Source organism: Marmota flaviventris, assembly GCF_047511675.1.
Source record: "Marmota flaviventris isolate mMarFla1 chromosome 5 unlocalized genomic scaffold, mMarFla1.hap1 SUPER_5_unloc_1, whole genome shotgun sequence".
Taxonomy (NCBI): domain Eukaryota; kingdom Metazoa; phylum Chordata; class Mammalia; order Rodentia; family Sciuridae; genus Marmota; species Marmota flaviventris.
Genome location: NW_027287679.1, coordinates 703971 through 723441, shown reverse-complemented (window position 1 = coordinate 723441; position 19471 = coordinate 703971). Strand labels below are relative to the sequence as shown.

At 45.4% G+C, this 19471-nt stretch overlaps 1 protein-coding gene across 2 annotated transcripts in view; it reads right to left on the bottom strand.

The window, feature by feature from the left end:
• Positions 1 to 19471, bottom strand: part of LOC114081926 (butyrophilin subfamily 1 member A1-like) — a 30543-nt gene that overhangs the window by 3581 nt on the left and 7491 nt on the right. For both annotated transcript variants that reach the window (XM_071607089.1, XM_071607090.1), the window contains exons 3-4: positions 16594 to 16941; positions 9732 to 9848 (exon numbers count right to left, since the gene is read on the bottom strand). In XM_071607089.1, the coding sequence (XP_071463190.1) occupies positions 9732 to 9848; positions 16594 to 16941 (465 nt within the window). The remainder of the gene's footprint in view (positions 1 to 9731; positions 9849 to 16593; positions 16942 to 19471) is intronic.

The following is a 19471-nucleotide window of genomic DNA, read 5'->3' as shown; positions in this document are numbered from 1 at the left end:
ATTCTAGTGACCCTTTGAGTCAGATTGCTGGACTCTGCGAGGCACAGACTGAAAGGGCATCTTGTTTTATGTTTCCACACTGGACTTCCCCAGATCCTGAGATCCTGAATGTCCTGAGTCGTATACAGTTTGCTTCTTATGTCCATCACAGTCTACTACTCATCAGAGGCCATCGTGTTGTCTCCATTTGTCTTCTTGGCATTCCTGAGGCTACTGACACTCTTTCCTGTTCACTCAGTGAACTTTTTTTTTCTTTGTACCAGGGATTGAACCCAGGGGGCTTAACGACTGAGCCACATGTCCAGCCCTTTTTATTTTTAGTTTGAGATAGGGTCTTGGCAAGTTGCTTAGGACTTCACTAAGTTGCTGAGTCTGGCTTTGTGCTTTAATCCTCCTGCCTCAGCCTCCAGAGCCATTAGGATTACAGACATGTGCCACCACACCTGGCCAGGAAACACTTACTGGACCCACATTAATCCAGGTTCTGCCTTCTGTACTAGGGATATCACCATGAGCAAGATAGGGTCTTTCCCCTACAGGGCCATTGACAGGCACCTGTCAATTATAGCTCAATGCTATGAGCAGACTGCTATAGAGGACAAAAATGGGATCTCAGGTTCTCCTTTGGATTTTGACAGAGGATTTTATGCTTTTGTTGTATTACAAATACAAATTTTTAAAATAGCATGTATTCTTTTTAATAAACAAATCACATGAAGAGACAAATAATCCTATTGGATTTCAGTTAATAAGCTTTAATACTTTAATTTTTTTTAATAAGCATTAGTATAATTTTGCCACTCAATGATGAGAAAGGATCAAACTATCCTTTGTCATTATCCAGTTTAAAAGCAATTTTCAATACTTATCATGAAAATAAGCTCTCTTCTATAGCAACACTGAATTGCTAAATAGTACTTACTTTTGTAAACTGTATAGAATGAAATCGTTCTTTCTGGTTATTTACTGACTCCCCCCCCCCCATCACCCCATTTTTTTTTCTTTTTTGTGGTGCTGGGGTTTGAACCCAGGGCCTTGTGCCTGCAAGGGAAAACTCTACCAACTGATCTATATCCCCAGCCCTTGTCTTTTCCTCCTATTTAGATAAGATCAAAGAAAAAAATCTCTGTTTCTCATGATGAAAAAAGGGAAATAGAAAGAAAATAGATGTGGAGAAAAATGACCTGAGTGAATCAAGTTAAAATGTAAAAAAAAAGCAGCTTTTTGAACTTAAAGACTAAAGACAATGCAAAAAATAAAAATTAAAAAAATAAAAGAAATATGACTCAAGATGGCAGATGAGAGGAAAGATGGATTTGCGGTTGTTCATAGGTTTGGTACTCAAGCAGAAGGTACTGTTCCTCAGCAAGTTTGGTGAAACAGGGAATTAGGTGAAATTCAATAAGTGGCAATCAGAGTCTCTTAGAGATTTAGAAATTTGGGTGCACTGAACAGAGAACAAGAAAGTACATTGTAATCCAGCTGGTGGTGGCAGTGGCACTAGCAGTGGTGCCAGTTCCCTGGGAGGGGAAACATGAGACAAACAGAAAAAGAAACACAGTGGGACCTTTGGCAGAGAAACACTGTAGAAGAGAAAAGGATCCTCAACTTAGTGGGTTCAGAGCCTGCACAGTGAACTTGGATCTAAATAATTCTCTGTGTTTTTCATTTGGCAAGTGGAGAGCTAAGTGAGAGCCATCTGGAGAAGGTCACATTGACATTTGCTGCAGGAGATTATAACAAATATTGCCATGCTGCACCTACTGCATGACCTAGGGTATACCTAGCAAAATGTGAGTGAAACAGGCAAAGAGAAGAGAGTGCCCTGTGAGTTTCCAGTCAGAGATAAGGAGAGGAGAGAATCCGCTCCTTAGATAAACTGAATCAAGAAACAATGCAACTTAGTCCCCACATATATTAAACAAATTCAAATTTTGTTGACACTTGAATACAAAGAGCAGAAGTGAAAAAAAAAAAACCCAAGAAAATGAGCATGCCCCAGTAGGAATGGTTAGGTCCACTCATGAACATTCTCCTCTAGATGAAAATAGTATTAATACAAAGGCTATAGATACCACACCCATAAGGGGTATCAATCTATATCACTCTAGAACACTTTGAAAAAAGAAAATTGACTCAGTGGTCCACAGATCAGTGTGAAAGATAAATCCATCTCAACAGATACACAAACCAATTGCAGGAATGCAAGAAATATGAAAAAAAAAAAAAACAAGGCAACATGACAACTGTAAAGTTTATACTTTATCAGTAATTGATTCCAAAGATATGAAGTGGATGAAAAAAATCAAAATAATAAAAAAATCAAAAGAATGATTATACAAATTGTCAATGGATACCAAGAGAATACAGAAAAACAACTGAATAAATTAAGAAACTCGGTACTGAATATGAACATAAAATTCAGTAAGGTGGTACAGATAATGAAAAAGAAATCTTGGGAATAAAAGACTCATTAAGTAAAACAAAAATATTTAGTTAAATTTATCTCTAATAAAGTAGATCATAATGAAGACAGGATAACAGAATATCAGAACATTACTTTGGGAGAAAAAGTGTTTGCCTTGAGGATTCATGCAGTATTAGAAAAGAGAAAACAAGTAAGCATAACCTAAATATACAAGAATACTTTGATGACATTAAAAGACCTGATTTCAGAATCCTTGGAATGGAACAGGATTGCCAGGTTGAGGCTGAGGACACAGGTAACCTCTTCAGGGAAATAATAACAGAACAGAACACTTTTTTTCAAACTGAAAATAAGATGTTTTTCCAGATACAGGAGGCATTCAAAATCCCAAATAGACAACAAAGATCCTCTTCATGACACATTAAAATGTCTAACATGCAGAACGCAGCTTTAAAAATCTCAAGAGAAAGACATCAGATTACATTTAGAGACAAGCCTATCAGAATTAGTTCCAATTTCTCAGCATAAACTTTAAAACCCAAAGGGACTTAGAATGAGACTTTCCTAGTCCTGAAAGAAATTAAGTGTCAACCAAGATTGCTATATCCTATAAAACTATCCTTCAGAATCAAAGAAGAAATTAAATTCTTCAAATATAAGCAGAAAATAAGATTCATGACTAAAGCCAGCACTATAAAAAATACTTACAGAAATAATACACACAGAAGAAATAAAAAAATCTCAGAGCTTACAAATGGACAAATCTCATTTGAAGAGTAGTTAAGCAAGTAAGAAACAGGACCAAATGAAACACTGAAAATGAATCAAAATTGCAGTAGTTAGTGAATATCTCTCTATAATAATATTGACTATAAATGGTCTCAAATCTCCAATTAAATGATGTAGGCTGGCAGGTTGTAATTTTTTTAAAAAAAAAAACCTAACCTTATATTGTTTTCAAGTGAGTCACCTTAAGGCACGGACAGTCAGTGGCTGAAAGTGAAATAATATAAATTGATATAACATGCAAATGGAAACCCAAAGCAAGCAATGGTAGCCACTCTTATCTCATATTGAACAAAGCAGACTTCAAGCCAAAATTAATCAGAAAAAAACAAAGGTTACATTATAGTCGTAAAAAGAACAATTCACCAATAGATAATGATAGTAAATATTGATGTCACAAATGTAGATGCACCTAGTTACATAAAACAGAAACTACTTGAACTGAAGATTCAGACAGACTCCAGTGATTGAAATCACTGAATCCATTTGTCATTCAAGAAACAGGGACAAATTTTTGTACTGCCTTTTCCATCAGCTCCCAGTGTACTCCCAGTTTCATCCTGGGCTTCAGAAATGTGTCCCCCCCACCCCCCCACTCCCAGCAGCTCCACTGCTCTGTTGACTCTTCCTCAGCAATGGAGCAGGACCTTCACTGGTCCTCCAGTGCCCTCTCTTGAACACACCAATGGATTCTGTAATGCAGTCTTTTCAAAGCCCAAATATATACAATAGCCAAGTCATTGAACCAGTGTAGTATACTTCAGGAGAAGAAAGTATAAAGAATATGTACACATGGAGTTTTACTCAGCCATAAAGAAGAATGAAGTTATGTGACTCATAGGAAAATAGATAGAACTGGAAGAACATCATGGTAAGTGAAACAGGCCAGATTTAGAAAGTCAAAGGTCAAATATTTTCTTTCATATGCAGAAACTAGAACGATAAAAGGCATAAAAAGAATCACATGAAAGCAGAAGGGAGATCAGTAAAACAGAAAATGTGGATGAGGGGGAATAAGAAAGGGAGGAGAAGTGAAAATACTGGGAAATAAAATTGACCAAATTATATTGTATGCATTGATAGATATACCACAGTGGAACCAACTCTTACGTCTAATTTTAATTCACCCATTAAAAATGAAATAAATCTCAAATGCAATCATCATATTGTTAAACCACTCTCACTCTAAATCCTTGGGAATTTTTTACCACTTAGGGAATGAACATCTAAACTCCAAATATTGCCTAAGAGGAGCCTCATGGTCCACCCTCTGCCACTTCCCGCTTATCTTTTCTGCTGGTTCTTCCGCAGCTCATCTGTTTAACATTTGTTATTTCTGTTTGAATATTGAATGACAGGTTTGAGGACCATTTCCAACTGGCTTACCCAAATGTCACACTGTGAAGTACAATATTTGCACAGGAAGGCCTTAGGTGAGGTGTAAAATGACATCAATGTTGGTGAAACAACCTTCTTGTCAGGAATGTTTTCAGGTGACTCCCTTAGACTGCTTATAGATAAATGGTCTCTTCTTCCAGATATTTTTTTCTAATTCATTTATTTTCTCCTTCACTGCAAACCAGAACTGATTCAGTTCTAGGAATACAGGTTGATCAGAATTACTGGGAATGTGAAAAATTGGAGGTGTCATTTCAGATGGGGATCAGTTCACGGTTGATGCTGCATCCAGCCTGGGTGGAGTTTTGTCCTGCAGGTCCACTGGGGACAGCTCACAGCTGATGCACAGCTTGTCTTGTGGGGAAGCTCCTTCTCAGCAGATGGTCTGGATCTGAGTGTGACTTCAAAGTGAGAAAAGGCAGGGGCAGCTAAGAGAGCACCATCTCCCAGGGCTGGGCCAAGATCAGAACTGCACCAGGTGTCTGAGGCAAGTAAGGCTGTGCACACAAAATTTGCAATGGTGTTTTTTACGTGGTTTTCTTAGTTTATCACAAATGTGTTCAAGAATAGAAAAGCCCACTTTGGAAAAGTTGTAGGAGAAGCAGGATTCTGGTGGAGGGGATTGCTCACTCTGTGGAGTTGGCAGCCACCCCAGAACCATCTCATGATATAGCTGCACAAGGTGGGCAAGCTTTAGAGGGCCCAGCAGGCCCTGCAGTGGATAAGCTCTACTTCTCTGGACAGCATGCCCTAGCTCTCGTGGTGGAGCATCGTGTTCTGGTGGCACCCTGTGCAACGGAGCAGACCCAAGTGTCACTACAGAGGCAGTGTAGGGAGGTGTGGCTGGCTCTCCCTTCTGAAAACCAGGGGATGGGTTCTCTTGGTATCTGCATTCACTGGGAACTTTATCTGAGGGTACAGTGTGTGATTTGAAAAAGTAAAATCACATTATACTGTTGGCTCTGAGGAAAGAACCCTGGGCAGGTAACTGGTACCTGTTGTCCACATGCTGATGTTTATGACACCATTACTAGTATGCTCTGGAATTAGGAGGAAACCTCACTGAGGGTTAAAAATTTAGCCCACTGCCATTTCTTGGACAAATTATCATGTTCATGAGGTTAGTTAAAGATTTTTCCTCCTAACAGAGAATGGCTAATATAACATGCCAAAATTAAAAAAAAAAAATCACTTTTCTTTGTGACTTTAGCCAAGAAGAAAACTAGCAAAAGAAAAAGAAAAATTACATGAATTAGTGAAAATAGAAATGTAACCAATATCAAAAATCCCTTCTCCACTCCATGTGTACAGGTGATGCCTGGGTCCTGTGACACAGCAATACCACCGGCTCAGTGTTATCACCACCATCAGCTGGACCATGTAGCTGGAGCAGTCACGTGAGAGAAGTTTCTGTCCAGTGACACCTTGTTTTCTATGTGATGACTTCAATGAGTCAGTTTGTTCTTTACACAGAAAGGTCAAAACTAAGCAGTTGCACTAAGTTCATTTTAGCCTCATAGGGTCCCAGATAAAACCATCTCCCCTTCCCAGACCCAATAACTGCACAATTGCCACCAAAATACAAGCTCTGTTCCGATCTTTTGAATATTAACTGTACCCCTGTCTTAGCATTATTGTGGCCTTATTGCAAAGGCAGAAGGTGCCCAGGAGGTTGAAAGTATTTTGAGAGATGGATGAAGCTACTAAGTGATAAGAGACATAACTTAAACCCAGAAAGTTCAGCTCCAGGGCAGGTCCTTTGAAAACGAGGATGAACGTCACTTGCTCCCCTCCTTCCTAAGGCACATCAGAATGAACAATGAATCTAGCCATCCACAGCAAGACGAAGCACTCAGTTACACAGGATTCCTCCCTTTGGCTCTACCTCTAGTCTTTAAGTGGATTACACACTATTTAATCTTCATAATGAACCAGGAGTGGACAGGAGTCGTCGCATTGAAGACCAAACACTGACAAGTGAATGATCAAGCATGACTTTTAGCTCTATTTATTCTGGTGACAACAGGACCGAACTTCCATGGATCCTTCCTGACTTCCTCCTGCAAATTGCACCCTAGTCACCTATCCTGTTCCCAGGGAATAAATGCCACGTCCCAAAGTCACTCCAGTCACAACAGCCCTTTTCTGAACGAACCTTCCCTGTTCTGTTGCCCTCTAAATCATTAGCAAAGTGATAAAATGCCATGTGCCCTGGAGTCTGCCTTGGAGCCTTCTGAGTCTGTCTCCTGTCTACTGTTCATCTCCTCTGCTAGAACCAGGGGGTCAGCCACTCCAGGGTTTAGGACTTCCTTTCCTCACATGTCCTGCTGCTCTCCTTGCTGTCCCCAGCCCCGTCCTTACCTCAGTGTTAGCTCCTCAGCAGCTCCACAGCCAGGTGACAAGGCCAAGCCTCACATCTATGAGCTCTAATGGCACCTCCTTCATTACTTGTTAATGACCACACAGAACAGGTGGTCTGTGCTAAGTACATGGAACAACCAACTTTCCCCTAATAGACACACGCAAGCTCTGCAGTTCCCAGAAAACCAGCCCATCTCCTCCAGCTGCACATATGTGAACAACTTCCACGGGGCAAATACTTGTAGAGAAATGTGTGTTGGATACTTCGTGCCTGGGGTCAGAGAGGCACATTCAATTCTATGTGGACTCTGGTGTTCCTATAATAATAAAAGAGCATGAACTAGGCAATGTTGGTTTTAAAGGTCCAACACTGCCTGTCAAACCTCAGTAATCACATCATTCACTCTGTCCACTGCTTCTGTGGAAAGAAACAGCAACCTCAACACAAGCCTGATGGAGAGCACCCTCCTCTCCCTAGTAGATGAGGCCCATCTCACCACTCAACCCCAAGGACAAAGCAGCACCTGGGCCCAGGCTTGTCAGCCCAGCTCAGGAGAGGCACAGAGAGGACTCCAGGTTTCTGAATAAACAAGCATGTCACAACCTGGAAACCACCTTTAGATTTCCAACTGTGTTTACTTGTAAATAGGATGGGAGAGTGAATAGGATCCCTTCTCTTTTCAAGTTTTGGCTGAAGTCCCAAAGATGAGAAAACAGGTATTAATATCTATAAATTCTGCACATCATTCTCTGGATTTTCAGAGATTTGCATGAAACTAGCTTCAAGATTCTCAGTCTCACCAGAGTATTTTTGGGGAGAATTTATAACTGACACACACACACACAAATTCCACGTTATAAGTGGAATAATTCAAAGTGAGGACTTCCTTAAGGGACAGATATCACTGGACAGAGGACTAGGTAGGGACTGCTTCATCCTCCCTTGGGCAAATGAGCAGGGCTCCTCTTAAAAGTCAAGCAAGGGGCATGTCCATAAAAATGCACTTCATGTGTCCACAGCTTTAAAAAAATACTCCTGTTGTTTTCTGATCCATACCTTAAAATGTCCCCAATTGCATCCTGCCCAGGTGTCATCAGCCACAGAAGGTGTTCTCAGTGCAACTCATGTAATCCAATCCCCAGACTCATTTGCCCCTAGATGGGCTCCACGTGGCCAAAGAACCACTGTCAGTTACAGTGTCCATGTGCATCCCCCAACACCTCGGACAGCTTCTCCATGCAGGAATTCCATGCCACAGGTTTCAGCACGTGTCCTCAGAAGCCCTTCCACAAGTTCCAAAGTAGAAACTATCTAGTATGTTTCAGAACTGTGCCCAACCCATATAAACAGGCTTTCATACAAGATTGGTTTCCATGTGATTGTATGACAGCCATGCTGGCCTTTGTGACTGGTTTAAGAGCCACCTGAAAGCCAGGAAGTTGAGAAGGAGCAGACTCAATAGCTCTCCAATTAGCCCTTTAAACAAGCTTCCCACCCAGACCCCACTCTCTATGGAATGTGGGGGCTGTGGCCCTGCCCATGCTCCCTCCCCTCCACCTGGTCTGTTGCTCCTCTAGCTCTCCTGATTCCCTGGTTCCTCTTAGACTGGAAGCTTAAGACAATGCACAGGGAGGTTTCAGACAGGAAGGAGAGTATGCGCCCTACAGGAGGATCATCTGTGTGCTTAGAGGCCTAAGATCAATCTGGTCTTGCAGGGCATTTACTGGGATCCTGGGTGTTCCCCTATGGTCCATCTCCACTTATGTCCCCATGGGAGGACGAATACTTCAGGACTGCCATAAGACCCCTCCTCCTGTCCTTTCTCCTGCAGTCAGGTGAAGCCTGACTGGATGTCCCTGGGCAGGTGCACTTGGCAGCCCTGGCCACAGCTCTTACCTGGGGCTATCTTTGTTCCAGAGAAGGCCAACCCAAGGCATGAGGTTCAGGTCATTATGAGATCAAGTCAGAGAGGAGACGGATTATAAGACAGGAGAGATTTTGTGACTATTAGATGTCATCTGACATTTAATCTATAGACCACCAGAGAAAACAGAACTCTTCATTCTCTTGACAAATATAACCCAGTAAGCACACACCTACACACCCCAAATGTAGAGAAAGGAAGAAAACATTCTAATACGAATCATTTTTCCCCTCACCGATATTTCTGAATCAGCAGCCATGTCCAGGTCAGCAGGAAGGCCACTGGAAAAAGTAGTGAAGAAGGAAGATGGGTGCTATTATGTGGTTCAGAGGTAGAGGTGGCCTACCAGGCCCAAGGCCTTGTGTCCCACGTGCAGGACCCAACGTGTAGTAAAAAGGAAAAAAATAAAAGACAGATGGAAGATGGTGGATGGCAGATGGTGCTTGGTGGATGGTACTTGGTGGACGGTGGATGGCCCACTCTTGTCCATACACAGAGCTTTCTGTGATGTGCCTTGAGGACAGAGTGTGTGGCTACAGGGTCCTGGAGAGCACTCAGAAGCCTCCTTAATAAGCAGCTCACCTCTCTCCTGCATGGAAAGCATGTTTCTTGGAAATTATCAAGAAGGAAATGAGTCAAGAAGTGGGTAAAGTGAGTTCAAAGGCGAATTGAAGTTCAGACCCAGCACCTAAGAGTGTGTCAATGGATCATCCCTCCCTACTCTTCATGTTTTCCTAATCAACAGTAAAAGATAAAAACCCTAAGTAGACTTATGATCTACATGTAAGTCTAATTGCTACACAAATGATGTCAGCCCCCTTGTTCAAACTTACCTTTGGCTTTTCTGGTTCTCAGGAGGACAATACCGGTGACCACCAAGCAGAGAGTCAAGAGGCTGAAGAGCACCCCCAGCACCACAGTCCAGGGGCTGACCCTGGGGAAGAGGTCACCTGCAAAACAGGACCATGGCACTGAGATCTAGGCTGACTGCAGGTGGCCTGGCTGATGGGGACGAGTCCTTCTTGTTTCCTCATGGAGACGTCACCAGGCATCAGAGACCTCAAGCCTCCCCAGCCCTCCCAGCACTCCTAAGGACCTCCACTTCCTGCCTCCCCCCAGCCTGGGCAGGCCCTGAGCTGCCCTGTCAAACCAGGCAGCTGTGTGGACAGGCTGAAGAGAGGAAAGTAACGCAGCAGACACCGTGTGAACAGCTCCAGATTTCACCAAAGCCTACATGACACGAGTGGCACACAGTGCTCCTATAATAAGGAACAGTCTGCAGATGCCACAGAGCCCCTCCTTCACCTGCCTGCCCTGCCCTCCTGAGGCCCCAACTGCCTTCATCATAGGCCTGTTCCTCCAGTTGTCCTCCTCATCACGTGGATGTGAGTCTAAGGACAGTCTGAGGACTGAGATCCTCTGGAGCTCTTCTCAGATTAGAGCAGGAACTGTGAGGTGTCAGCGCCTAATCCAGGCACAGCTCCTGGCCAGGTCCCAGAAACAGAGTTCCAGCTGGGCTGGAGGGGGACTGAGGTCAGTAACAGTGGCTCTGAGGCCAACACCATCTGCAGAAGAGGCCCTGAGCAGCCCTCTCTCCAGGCTGTTTCATTCAGTCCTTCAGCCAGATGGCTAGGAAATGACCACAGAGCGCAGCTGGCCGTCAGGTTGTGAGTTACTGCTCAGCTCAGCAGACCTCCTGCACTCACGTGAAGAAGGCCCTTCTCCTTCACGTCCTCCATGTGGATTTCAGGGCCTTCCATGTGAGGTCCTGAGGGTTGCTGAGGTTTGCTAAGCTCAGCCCCGACTCACCAGTGTCTCCCAAGTTTTCTATACACCTTTCTTCACTGTCAAAGTCTAAGGAGGAGTGAGTTAATTTCCCCCATGGAGGTTTGTATTTCCAAGAATGACATTTAGAAAAAAAAAAAAAGAAAGAAAAAAGCAAACACTTCGCCCCCCCACACACAAAAAAACCCCCTATCCTCTAATATATTTTCTTTTATTTTCAAATTCCCAACTTCATTCCAGTTCTCTCTTTCTAATGATCTACAACGCATGTGACCCACACAAGGGAAAGCGGTGGACACCAGATCTGGTGGTCCTGATAACGTCCTGCAGATGTTCACTTACACACCCACCAGGCAATCTGTTCTTGGGAGCAGGTGTCTGCTAGGCAGTGGGGAGTTCAAGGCCTGAGAGAGCCTCTCTTCAGGGGCTCACACACCCAGCCTGAGAGGAGGCAAACATAATCCAGGGTAACGGGGGCGGGAAGAGGCACACTTGGTGCACATGGGATAGGGGAGTTCTATAGAAAAGATGGCTCCTGGGTTAGGTCTTGAAGGACCAGCAGGAAAGGGCGCTTGAGGGAACATAGAAGAAAAGTGGCTCCCAGTGCCCATGAGCCCCAGGGGGTGGGTATGTCCAAGGAATGATACCAGGAATGAGGAGGGAAAGGAAGGAAGGGTGGGGACGAGCTGAGAAGAGAAGGGCCTGAGAATACCCTGGAGCACAGGCTGCACTCTGCTCCCTGGCTGGGAAAGGGAGAGGGTGGTGCAGGGCAGTGTTGGAGCCAGACTATGTCCCCTGGCCAGTCACTCTGTGTATCTGAAGGGCATACCTGGGTGCTTGGTGCTCTCTGCCTGCAAAATGAGTTGTATCATTAGCCTTCATGACAACTGCATGAGGACACAGTATTATTAGCCCTTTTTAGTAGTTGGAACCTGGGCGCAAAACGGTCTGCATGTATCACGGTCACAGAGGTGGCTGTGGCCAGCATTTTAGCTAAATTGACAGGTGGGGAAAAAGCCCATATTGTTATGTGTGGATAAGTCTGAGCAGGAGGATATGGAAAGGTTCCAAGGGACTCTGAAAGATCCTCTTATTCCTATCACTCTTGAAGGCTTTGGCGTATCCCCTTCTACCCTGTGAAATAATGACCTTGTTGACCTCAGCAGGAGTGCACAGGGGAAGTGGGTATATCTCAGGAGGTCCCCACTCAGGAGTGGCAAGGCACCCACTGGACCCTCATTGCAGTCTGTGTCAGGGGTCTCTGCTCCTCACAGCTTCCAATCTGCACTGGAACTTCTGGATGAGCACCTGGGAGGGAACTGACCTGCCATGGACACGTGGGTCTTCTTATCCTCATCGAGGACAGGGTTCCTGATGGAACAAGTCAGGTGTCCTGTGGAATTTTCCCCGACTGAGAGAGAGGACTCCACATGGAACAGGCCATCTCCTGCTATAGTCCTGGTCTCCGAGGCAGGTTCTAGAAGGAGTCCTCCTGGGCCACTCCACTGTACCTCTGGCTCCGGGTACCACCCTGGGGACATGCAGGTCAGCTTAATTCTCCCACTGGGACCAGGTTCAACATGAATACGAGGATCCAGGCCTGAGGCTGGGAAGAGAGAGAGAGAGAGAGAGAGAGAGAGAGAGAGAGAGAAACAGAGAGACTGTTGTGTTAGGAGGTCAAGGACTCTGCCCCCCTGAGGCCTATGGACTTGGGCTTCCTGGTTGATCTACAGGAGTCCGAACTCTTCTGCTTGTGAAAGTTGGAGTATGAAAATACTGTCTCCAAAATAATTTCTTTTCTATGTACTTGTGAGAAATCAATTGAATTATCTATACCAGTGTGTGAACAAGTGGTTAAACACCCTCTGAACCATTTTCTTTCCCCCTTTCCTTTGAGTGCAGGACTCATCCTTTCTTTTCATGCTCACTATAGTTGGGCTGAGACCCTCCATCCATCCATTTAGCGTGGTTGAGAACTGAAGGGTACGTGTGGGTAGAGGCTCTTGTGGTTAAACTGCTCCCCAACATTCACTCACCCTCCTCCAGCTCAGGCCTCCTGCATAAATTCTTCTCATGGGAGAAGCCCAGGAAGGTCAGGGCTCTGTGTGAGACCCACTAGCCAGGTGGCTGTGGGACTGGCATTCCTGTATGATTTAGTAGGGGTTAAGCTGCACCTGCGTGGCCACATGCAGGAGGTAGCTGCCTTACCTGGGCAGCGCAGTTTTGGGGTAATGAAGTTTTTATCTGTGGAAGTGCCTCCCCAGCTGTGGAACACACGTCCCACCTCCTTGTGCTTAGGAGTAGTCTCCAGATGCTGATGGAAGTCTCACTGGAATTGGTTGAGCCTCCTGTTGATGATGTCCTTAACAGCAGGGAGCATGCTTTATCTTCAAGTACTCTCTATCTTCTAGGGCTAGGCACAGACAAGGCTGTAAGACATCTACAGCCCCAAGGTCAAGGCTACATTTGTTGTTCAGAAAATAGCCTCGGGGTGATTGATGTGGAAACCTGACATGTCTTGAACTCCTTTTGCCCTGTGCTCTTTCTCTGCAGGCCTCTGTGGGGAAGTGGCTTGGGATAAAGCACAGTGACTAGCATTTCTGTATGGCACTGGATAATTATATCTCTACTAAAATATTCTGAACAGAGCAGACAGGCCATCGGGCTGTGTAGGATCTCTACATGGGATCTGAGAAAGCAGAAGAGAAAGCAAGGAAAGGCAAAGGTTTAGTTTGGGAGATGAGAAGAGCAAGAGAAGACATCCTTGCCGGCAGGTGTGCTGCTTCTCCTCCCTGGGAAGATTAAGGAGCCTGACAGAGGTAAAACTCTGGGGGTCTTGGCACAGACTGATTCTCCAGGGAACCCTTCCTGACCTGGCCAGGCCTCACTCTTATAGGAGGGAGGGGACAGATGAAGAAAGGCATGCTAGAACCCAACCAGCCTAGAAAATCACAGGACAGCCTGAGGCCACAGTGGGGAGGACCAGGGCTCTGTCTGGGGCTGATCTTTGCCCACAGGAGCACATATGAGACCTACTCTGTGCAGAGCCCAGGCACTGCCTTGCACTGGGCATGGGCAGTAGGTACTCAGGGAAAACACCCCAGGGTCCAGCAAGCCCCATGGACAGTGCTGGCCAGCAGGAGAAGAGGAGGTTGGCTCAGCACAGTGCTCAGGGTGACTGGTTCACCAGGAGTGTGAACTGCAAAGTCAGCAGTGACTTCCCACCACACTCCAGGACACATGCAAAAAGCAGCCTGCCTGGAAATCACGGAACCCTGAGCTCCTGGATGTAGGGACCAGAGAAACCTTTCCTTTGGAAAACCCTCTTGGTTCTTCAAAAAACACCTGTGGTTATTTGTTATTGCAATATTTGCATCCAGACTTATATTGTAGCAGACCAGAAGCATCAGCAATTGCCTGCAAAGGTAGAAGAACATCTCACTCCTAAGCTGAGAATCCACCTCACTGAAGTGCTATCAGAGATGCCATCTGCAGACATTCAACTAGCTAGGATGCAAAATCTGGGATATTTACACAGTGCTTACAACTGACAAGAGAGTCAGCCCTGGGTTTGGGAGGACACAGTGCCTCCACAGAATGGTGATGGATTCACAGGCATGGTGCTGCACAGACACACAGTGCTCACCAGGAAATCTGACACAGGCTTGAATTTGCTTTAATTTTTTTGTTTGCATCCTTAAAAAATTAAAATCCTTTACTACTTTGTTTGGGAAACACCTGTGCTTTCCTATCTGCTTTAGAGAAGTCAAAGAGTTAGTATGAAAATATTTCCTGCCATGGATTCATGAGACTAAAATATGTTAGGCACCCTCTGTTGAAGCTCAGAACACATTCATTTGCAAGTAGGAGGCCCATCAGCCCAGCCACTGACTTCAAGGAGGGAGCTGTGTGCTTGCAGGGAATCTAGGGTATAGTGGGACAGCAGTGGGAAGCTGTTCTCTGTTTGCTGGTGGAATTCCTCTGGGCCAAGAGCAAAAGCATCTGGGATCAGGCAAATCTACCAGTTCAGAGAAAGGAAGGACTTTTTTTTTTCTTTGGAGAAACAGTACTACCAACTGGCTCTCAAGATGATAGCCACTAATTAGGTTTCACCAAAGCTTTAGGAAGTATGTGAAATACCTTTAGAAGTAGATGTCTCCTGCCTGGTTTCCTCTAGAAATCATTGTCACAGACAAACCTCTCTGCCCAGAAAGTGAGGCCGAGCCACTGCACAAGCCCAGGGGCCTGGCTCTTGCGGCTCCCGGAGGACCTCTCTATGGCCTCTGCAGGTGGCACTCCACTGCACATGGCTGGCTCTTTCAGTAAGAACTCTAAGACCACCCTTGAGCCTGCTGCAAGAAGGAGGCTTTCTCTAGCCACAGACAGGGCTCACTGTCCTCTCTGAGACTCTGCTGAGATTCAACTGGTGGATTTATAAAGGGTCTGGTTGGCAGAAGCTTTGGCACCAACTGTTGTTTAAAACTTGCCAGCAAGCCACTTTTCAGTATTTACCTACAGTCCAGGAAGAATCAGGTAAATGCTGCCATTTATTGTGTAAACTTGTTCTAATGAAACTAGACCAAGCACAGTCTCTGTGACGGACAGACTCTTCTCCCAATCACATTGACTTTCAGGATTGTCATTGAATGGCAGGTGGATATCTGTACACAGGTCACAGAGGCCTAGAAGAAAGCTTCCCTGCTCTGCAAGGTTATGAACGCTATGCTCCTTGAGATGGACCAGGCTGGTTTCTCCCAGGGTTCATTCAAGGAATGGGAGAGAGAAGCTCCTCCCGGAGACCAGCACAAGGCTCTGTGCTGGTGTTGATGGAGGCTGAATCAGGCTCAGGTAATGTTTTCACTAGAAACCTTCCTTACTCTTCCATCCCGGCCCCACAGGAGTTTCTGGGGTGACTGTGTGCACAGATGTGGGATGTAAGTGCTTCACCTTAGGCAGAGATGTGAGCAGATAAGGATATCCCAGGATGAGTGTGCAAGTCTGTGCCCATCTAGGGGTGCTGGGATTGTTGTCTCTGTTCAGCAGGGTTGAAGAGCAGGACCCAGGGATAGCAAGCAAGCATCAGGATTATTGCAAAAGCAACAGAGATACAGAGAGAGACTTCTCCAAAGGGAAGGGACCCCAGAGCTGGGAATCCAGTGGGGGAGGTTGGGCTGTTCTTTTTATGTGTCTAGAATTTCCTCCTTTTCTTTTCTCCTTCCCTGACCACGCTCTCCTCACTATTGTTGAGTGGTGTCCCCTGTGTCCATGCATCTATTCTGTTTTTCTATTGGATCCTCTGCTTAGGAGTACTACTACGGAAATGTCTGTCTGATGGGTCCCCAGCTTGTGTCCACAAGCAATTTTGTCAACCAGAAAGTTGACTTCACCAGAAGACCCTCTCGAGACACACCTCTTTATTCTGGCCCTACACCTGGCCTTCTCACTGGCCGTCTTGCCCTGGCTCCCCACACCCTTCTACATCTCCCTCAAGAGTCAGATTCCAGTCAACCAGGGCACGTTCTGTCTGGATGGAATGAGGTTCAGAACCCTGTGCCTGCGGCTGGGCTGATCACATTCCCTCCATCTCCCTGGAGCTCCTCCTGTGTTTCTGAAATAAGAACAAAGTCTTTAGACAGAGACATGTTTCTGGGGCTCTGCACAGGCCACGCTTAGATGCCCTGCTTGCACCTGCCCTTCATCAGTGTGTTGGAAAGGAAAAGGGATGTCAGTGTCCTTTTTATCAAAACACGAATCCGTGGGAAGACACTCTAGACCAATCTCAACCCTGGCATTCTGGAAGTCCTCTCCAGTGTCCTTGGGACACTGCCATCTGTCCTTGCACACTGTAGGGTACTGGTTGAATAAAAATGTACCTCCAATCACCTGACAGCTTTCAGGCCAGAGGCTCACCTGTGACCTCCACACTGAACTGTGCTGCACTGTGGTGTGTGGAGCTTGCAAATGAACAATTGTAATCCCCTCCATCTGAAGTGCGGATGGGGTGGATCCTCAGGGCCACCTGCCCTTGGCTGATCTGATCCTTGAGGAGCTCCGTTCTCCTGTGGTACTCTGGATGCTGCTTTTCCAGGATATCCTGGGAATTCCTATAGTAATGCACCAATTCTGAATTCTTGGCGTGGAACCACCTGATCTCCATGTCCTGGGCATCCGTGGAGGGGTTGAGGTGGCAGGAGAACACGGCCTCTGCTCCAACCTTGGCGATGACTGGTGAGCTTGGTCCTATCACGTCGAATTGCCCTGGAAATCATGAAGATAAAGTGTCACAGCCCGGGGCTGTCAGGCGAGGCTGCAAGTGTCTGATGAGAGCAGCAGACCAGCTCCCTAAGCACACAGAGCTGTGCCAAGCTTTTGAGCAGACCTAACACCAGGATGCCAGAGCACAATTGGTATAAAATGTCACAGCCACACAGAGCCACTGTGCAAGGGTCAGATGAGCTAAATCAAGATTCAGGTGTTTCCCGTTTGCCTAGAGTTTGAAATCAAATTCATATAAATTACGTTATTAAAGTCTCATAGAGCTCTGTGTGTTATAGAGATTGCCCTCACTCTGCGATGAGTAATCTGAGTCAGAGAGTGACTTGGTAACTTGCCCCACAACCCATGATTAGTATGGCATAAAATGAGAATTGCAATACTATCCAGCAAATGTCCCCTCGATTTAAACCATGTTACTCAATACATATAAACAAATAGTGAGATATAATATGAAAGCATTTAAAGTAAAGATTTTGTGCTAGGGGAAAAACAAAGATGAGATGCCACAGAGTTTTCCCAGTGTAGTATATTAACATGAGGGAAAGGCCTAGGATAAATATCCTGAAACTTGACCTCAGGTTATCTCTGACATAGTGTTGGGAGTGGAAAATTCAGCTGGAGCATCCCCAATCCACTAGTCTGAAATCCAAGAACAAAGTCAGAATTTTTTGAGCATCAACATGTGGAACTGCCTACCTGAGCTCACAGGCAGGTCTCTGTCAAGACTAGGCTCACTGAGAATAATGCCACATCACCTGCAGGCTCTGTGTGTAAGTACACATATAACACAAGTGAATGCCATCGTTAGGGTCACAGCCCAAGATGTGCCATTTAAATATGCAAAAATCCCAGCATTCGAAAACTTCTGATATTCAAAAGACTTCTAGTACCAAGCTATCAGATAAGGGAAGCTCAACCTGTACAAATCCAAGGGAAAACATGGAACTTTCCTGGTGCCAAAACAGAGATATTTCTTCCCCTCTCTCCTTAGACAGCTTCCTTGAGAATACTTGAGATTCTTGACAGCCTTTTTCAGTCTCTGTGAAATGTATGGAAATCTTCTAAAAAGGCACATGTGCCTCTTGCCAGTTTTAAATCAGGTGTGTTTGTCTGAAGGCCTGGGACTTTTCAGTTTGAACTGTGTACCTCACAGAGGGAGACTCTTCTCCCTGTGGCAGTGCAGATTGGGCCCAGGCACCAGGCCCCCAGTTTTGCTACCTATTTATTATAGCAGAACGAGTTCCAATTTACCTTTGGAAAACAGCAAATAACTAAAACAAATGGCAACTTCAATTACAAGATTAATGTAAGGTGAAAGATGTGTGGCAAAGGTACTTTCACATCTTACTCAAGAGCAATGTATCAGTTACTTGTTTTGAGAGTGTGTATGTGAGAGAGGGCATCTGGGGACCAGCACCCAGGGGAGATCTCATCCATCTCTGCAATGGCTGAGTGGGTCCTCTGGGGCCTGATGGATTCCATCAGCAGATAGCCTAGCATGTGCATCAGTTTTCTCTAATGCTCAGTTAAACAACGAGGTTCTATATTCTTTTTTCATTTCTGGAGACAGTTTTTTGGCTTGGCAGGACACTTCATTTCTCCCATTTCCTCAATAATCTTTATATTTTTCATTATATACATATGTTCATATGTGACCATCATATCCCTAACAATCCAGAACCCTTCAATTTCAGTTTTATGTATTTTAACTTTGTGTTGTAACATGGCAGGGAAACTAGAACTGTCATGAAAGATGTGGTTTCCTCATCTGCACTAACTGCCATTCTTCATTTACTGGGTGGTTCAAGCCTGCTGTGCAGAAATAAGGCGTCCACTGTTTGGGGACATACAGAAATGACCAAAATTGGCATCAGAAGCATTAAGTAAGAGAGAAAGTCAGGAAGATCCCACTCAGTTTCTGCCTAGACTGCTTTTTCTACCTGATAAACTTGTAATTCAAATATTCAATGGTACTGCAGACACTGCTCTAGGAATTAGGGATTCACAGGAAACAAAGGAAAGTTGTTGTCAAGCTCACACATTCAAGCTCCTGTGCTGGCTGTGCCCATGTCACCTCACCTCAGAGCTGGAGATAGTAGCACCAGGTGGAGGGGAGGGCAGCTCGGCCTTGGTCTGGACAGACCTCAGGCTCTGAGCTGCTCCAGCCCCATGTGCCTCCTCAGGGAGGAGGCCACAGGCTGGGAAGGTGCAGCAGGGCCTGAGACACTGAGGCTGAGAGCCTTCCTGTCTGATAGGTCCCCAGCTTGTGGAGATAGAGATGCCCCAGAGCAGCATGAGCTGAACCCTGGATCCACACCCAGGGGCGGCATCGCCAGGTCCCTGGAAATGAGGAAACTCTTTGAGGGAAATAGAGAAGCAGAAATATATGGAAAGACTTTACACTTTAAAAATCTCTGTTTCCCATTGGCACCAACACAAGCAATGCAGCCTCTACTGGGTGGTGAGGAGAGGGTAGTTCTCAAGGATGGCTGTGCTCTGGAAGACCTCACAG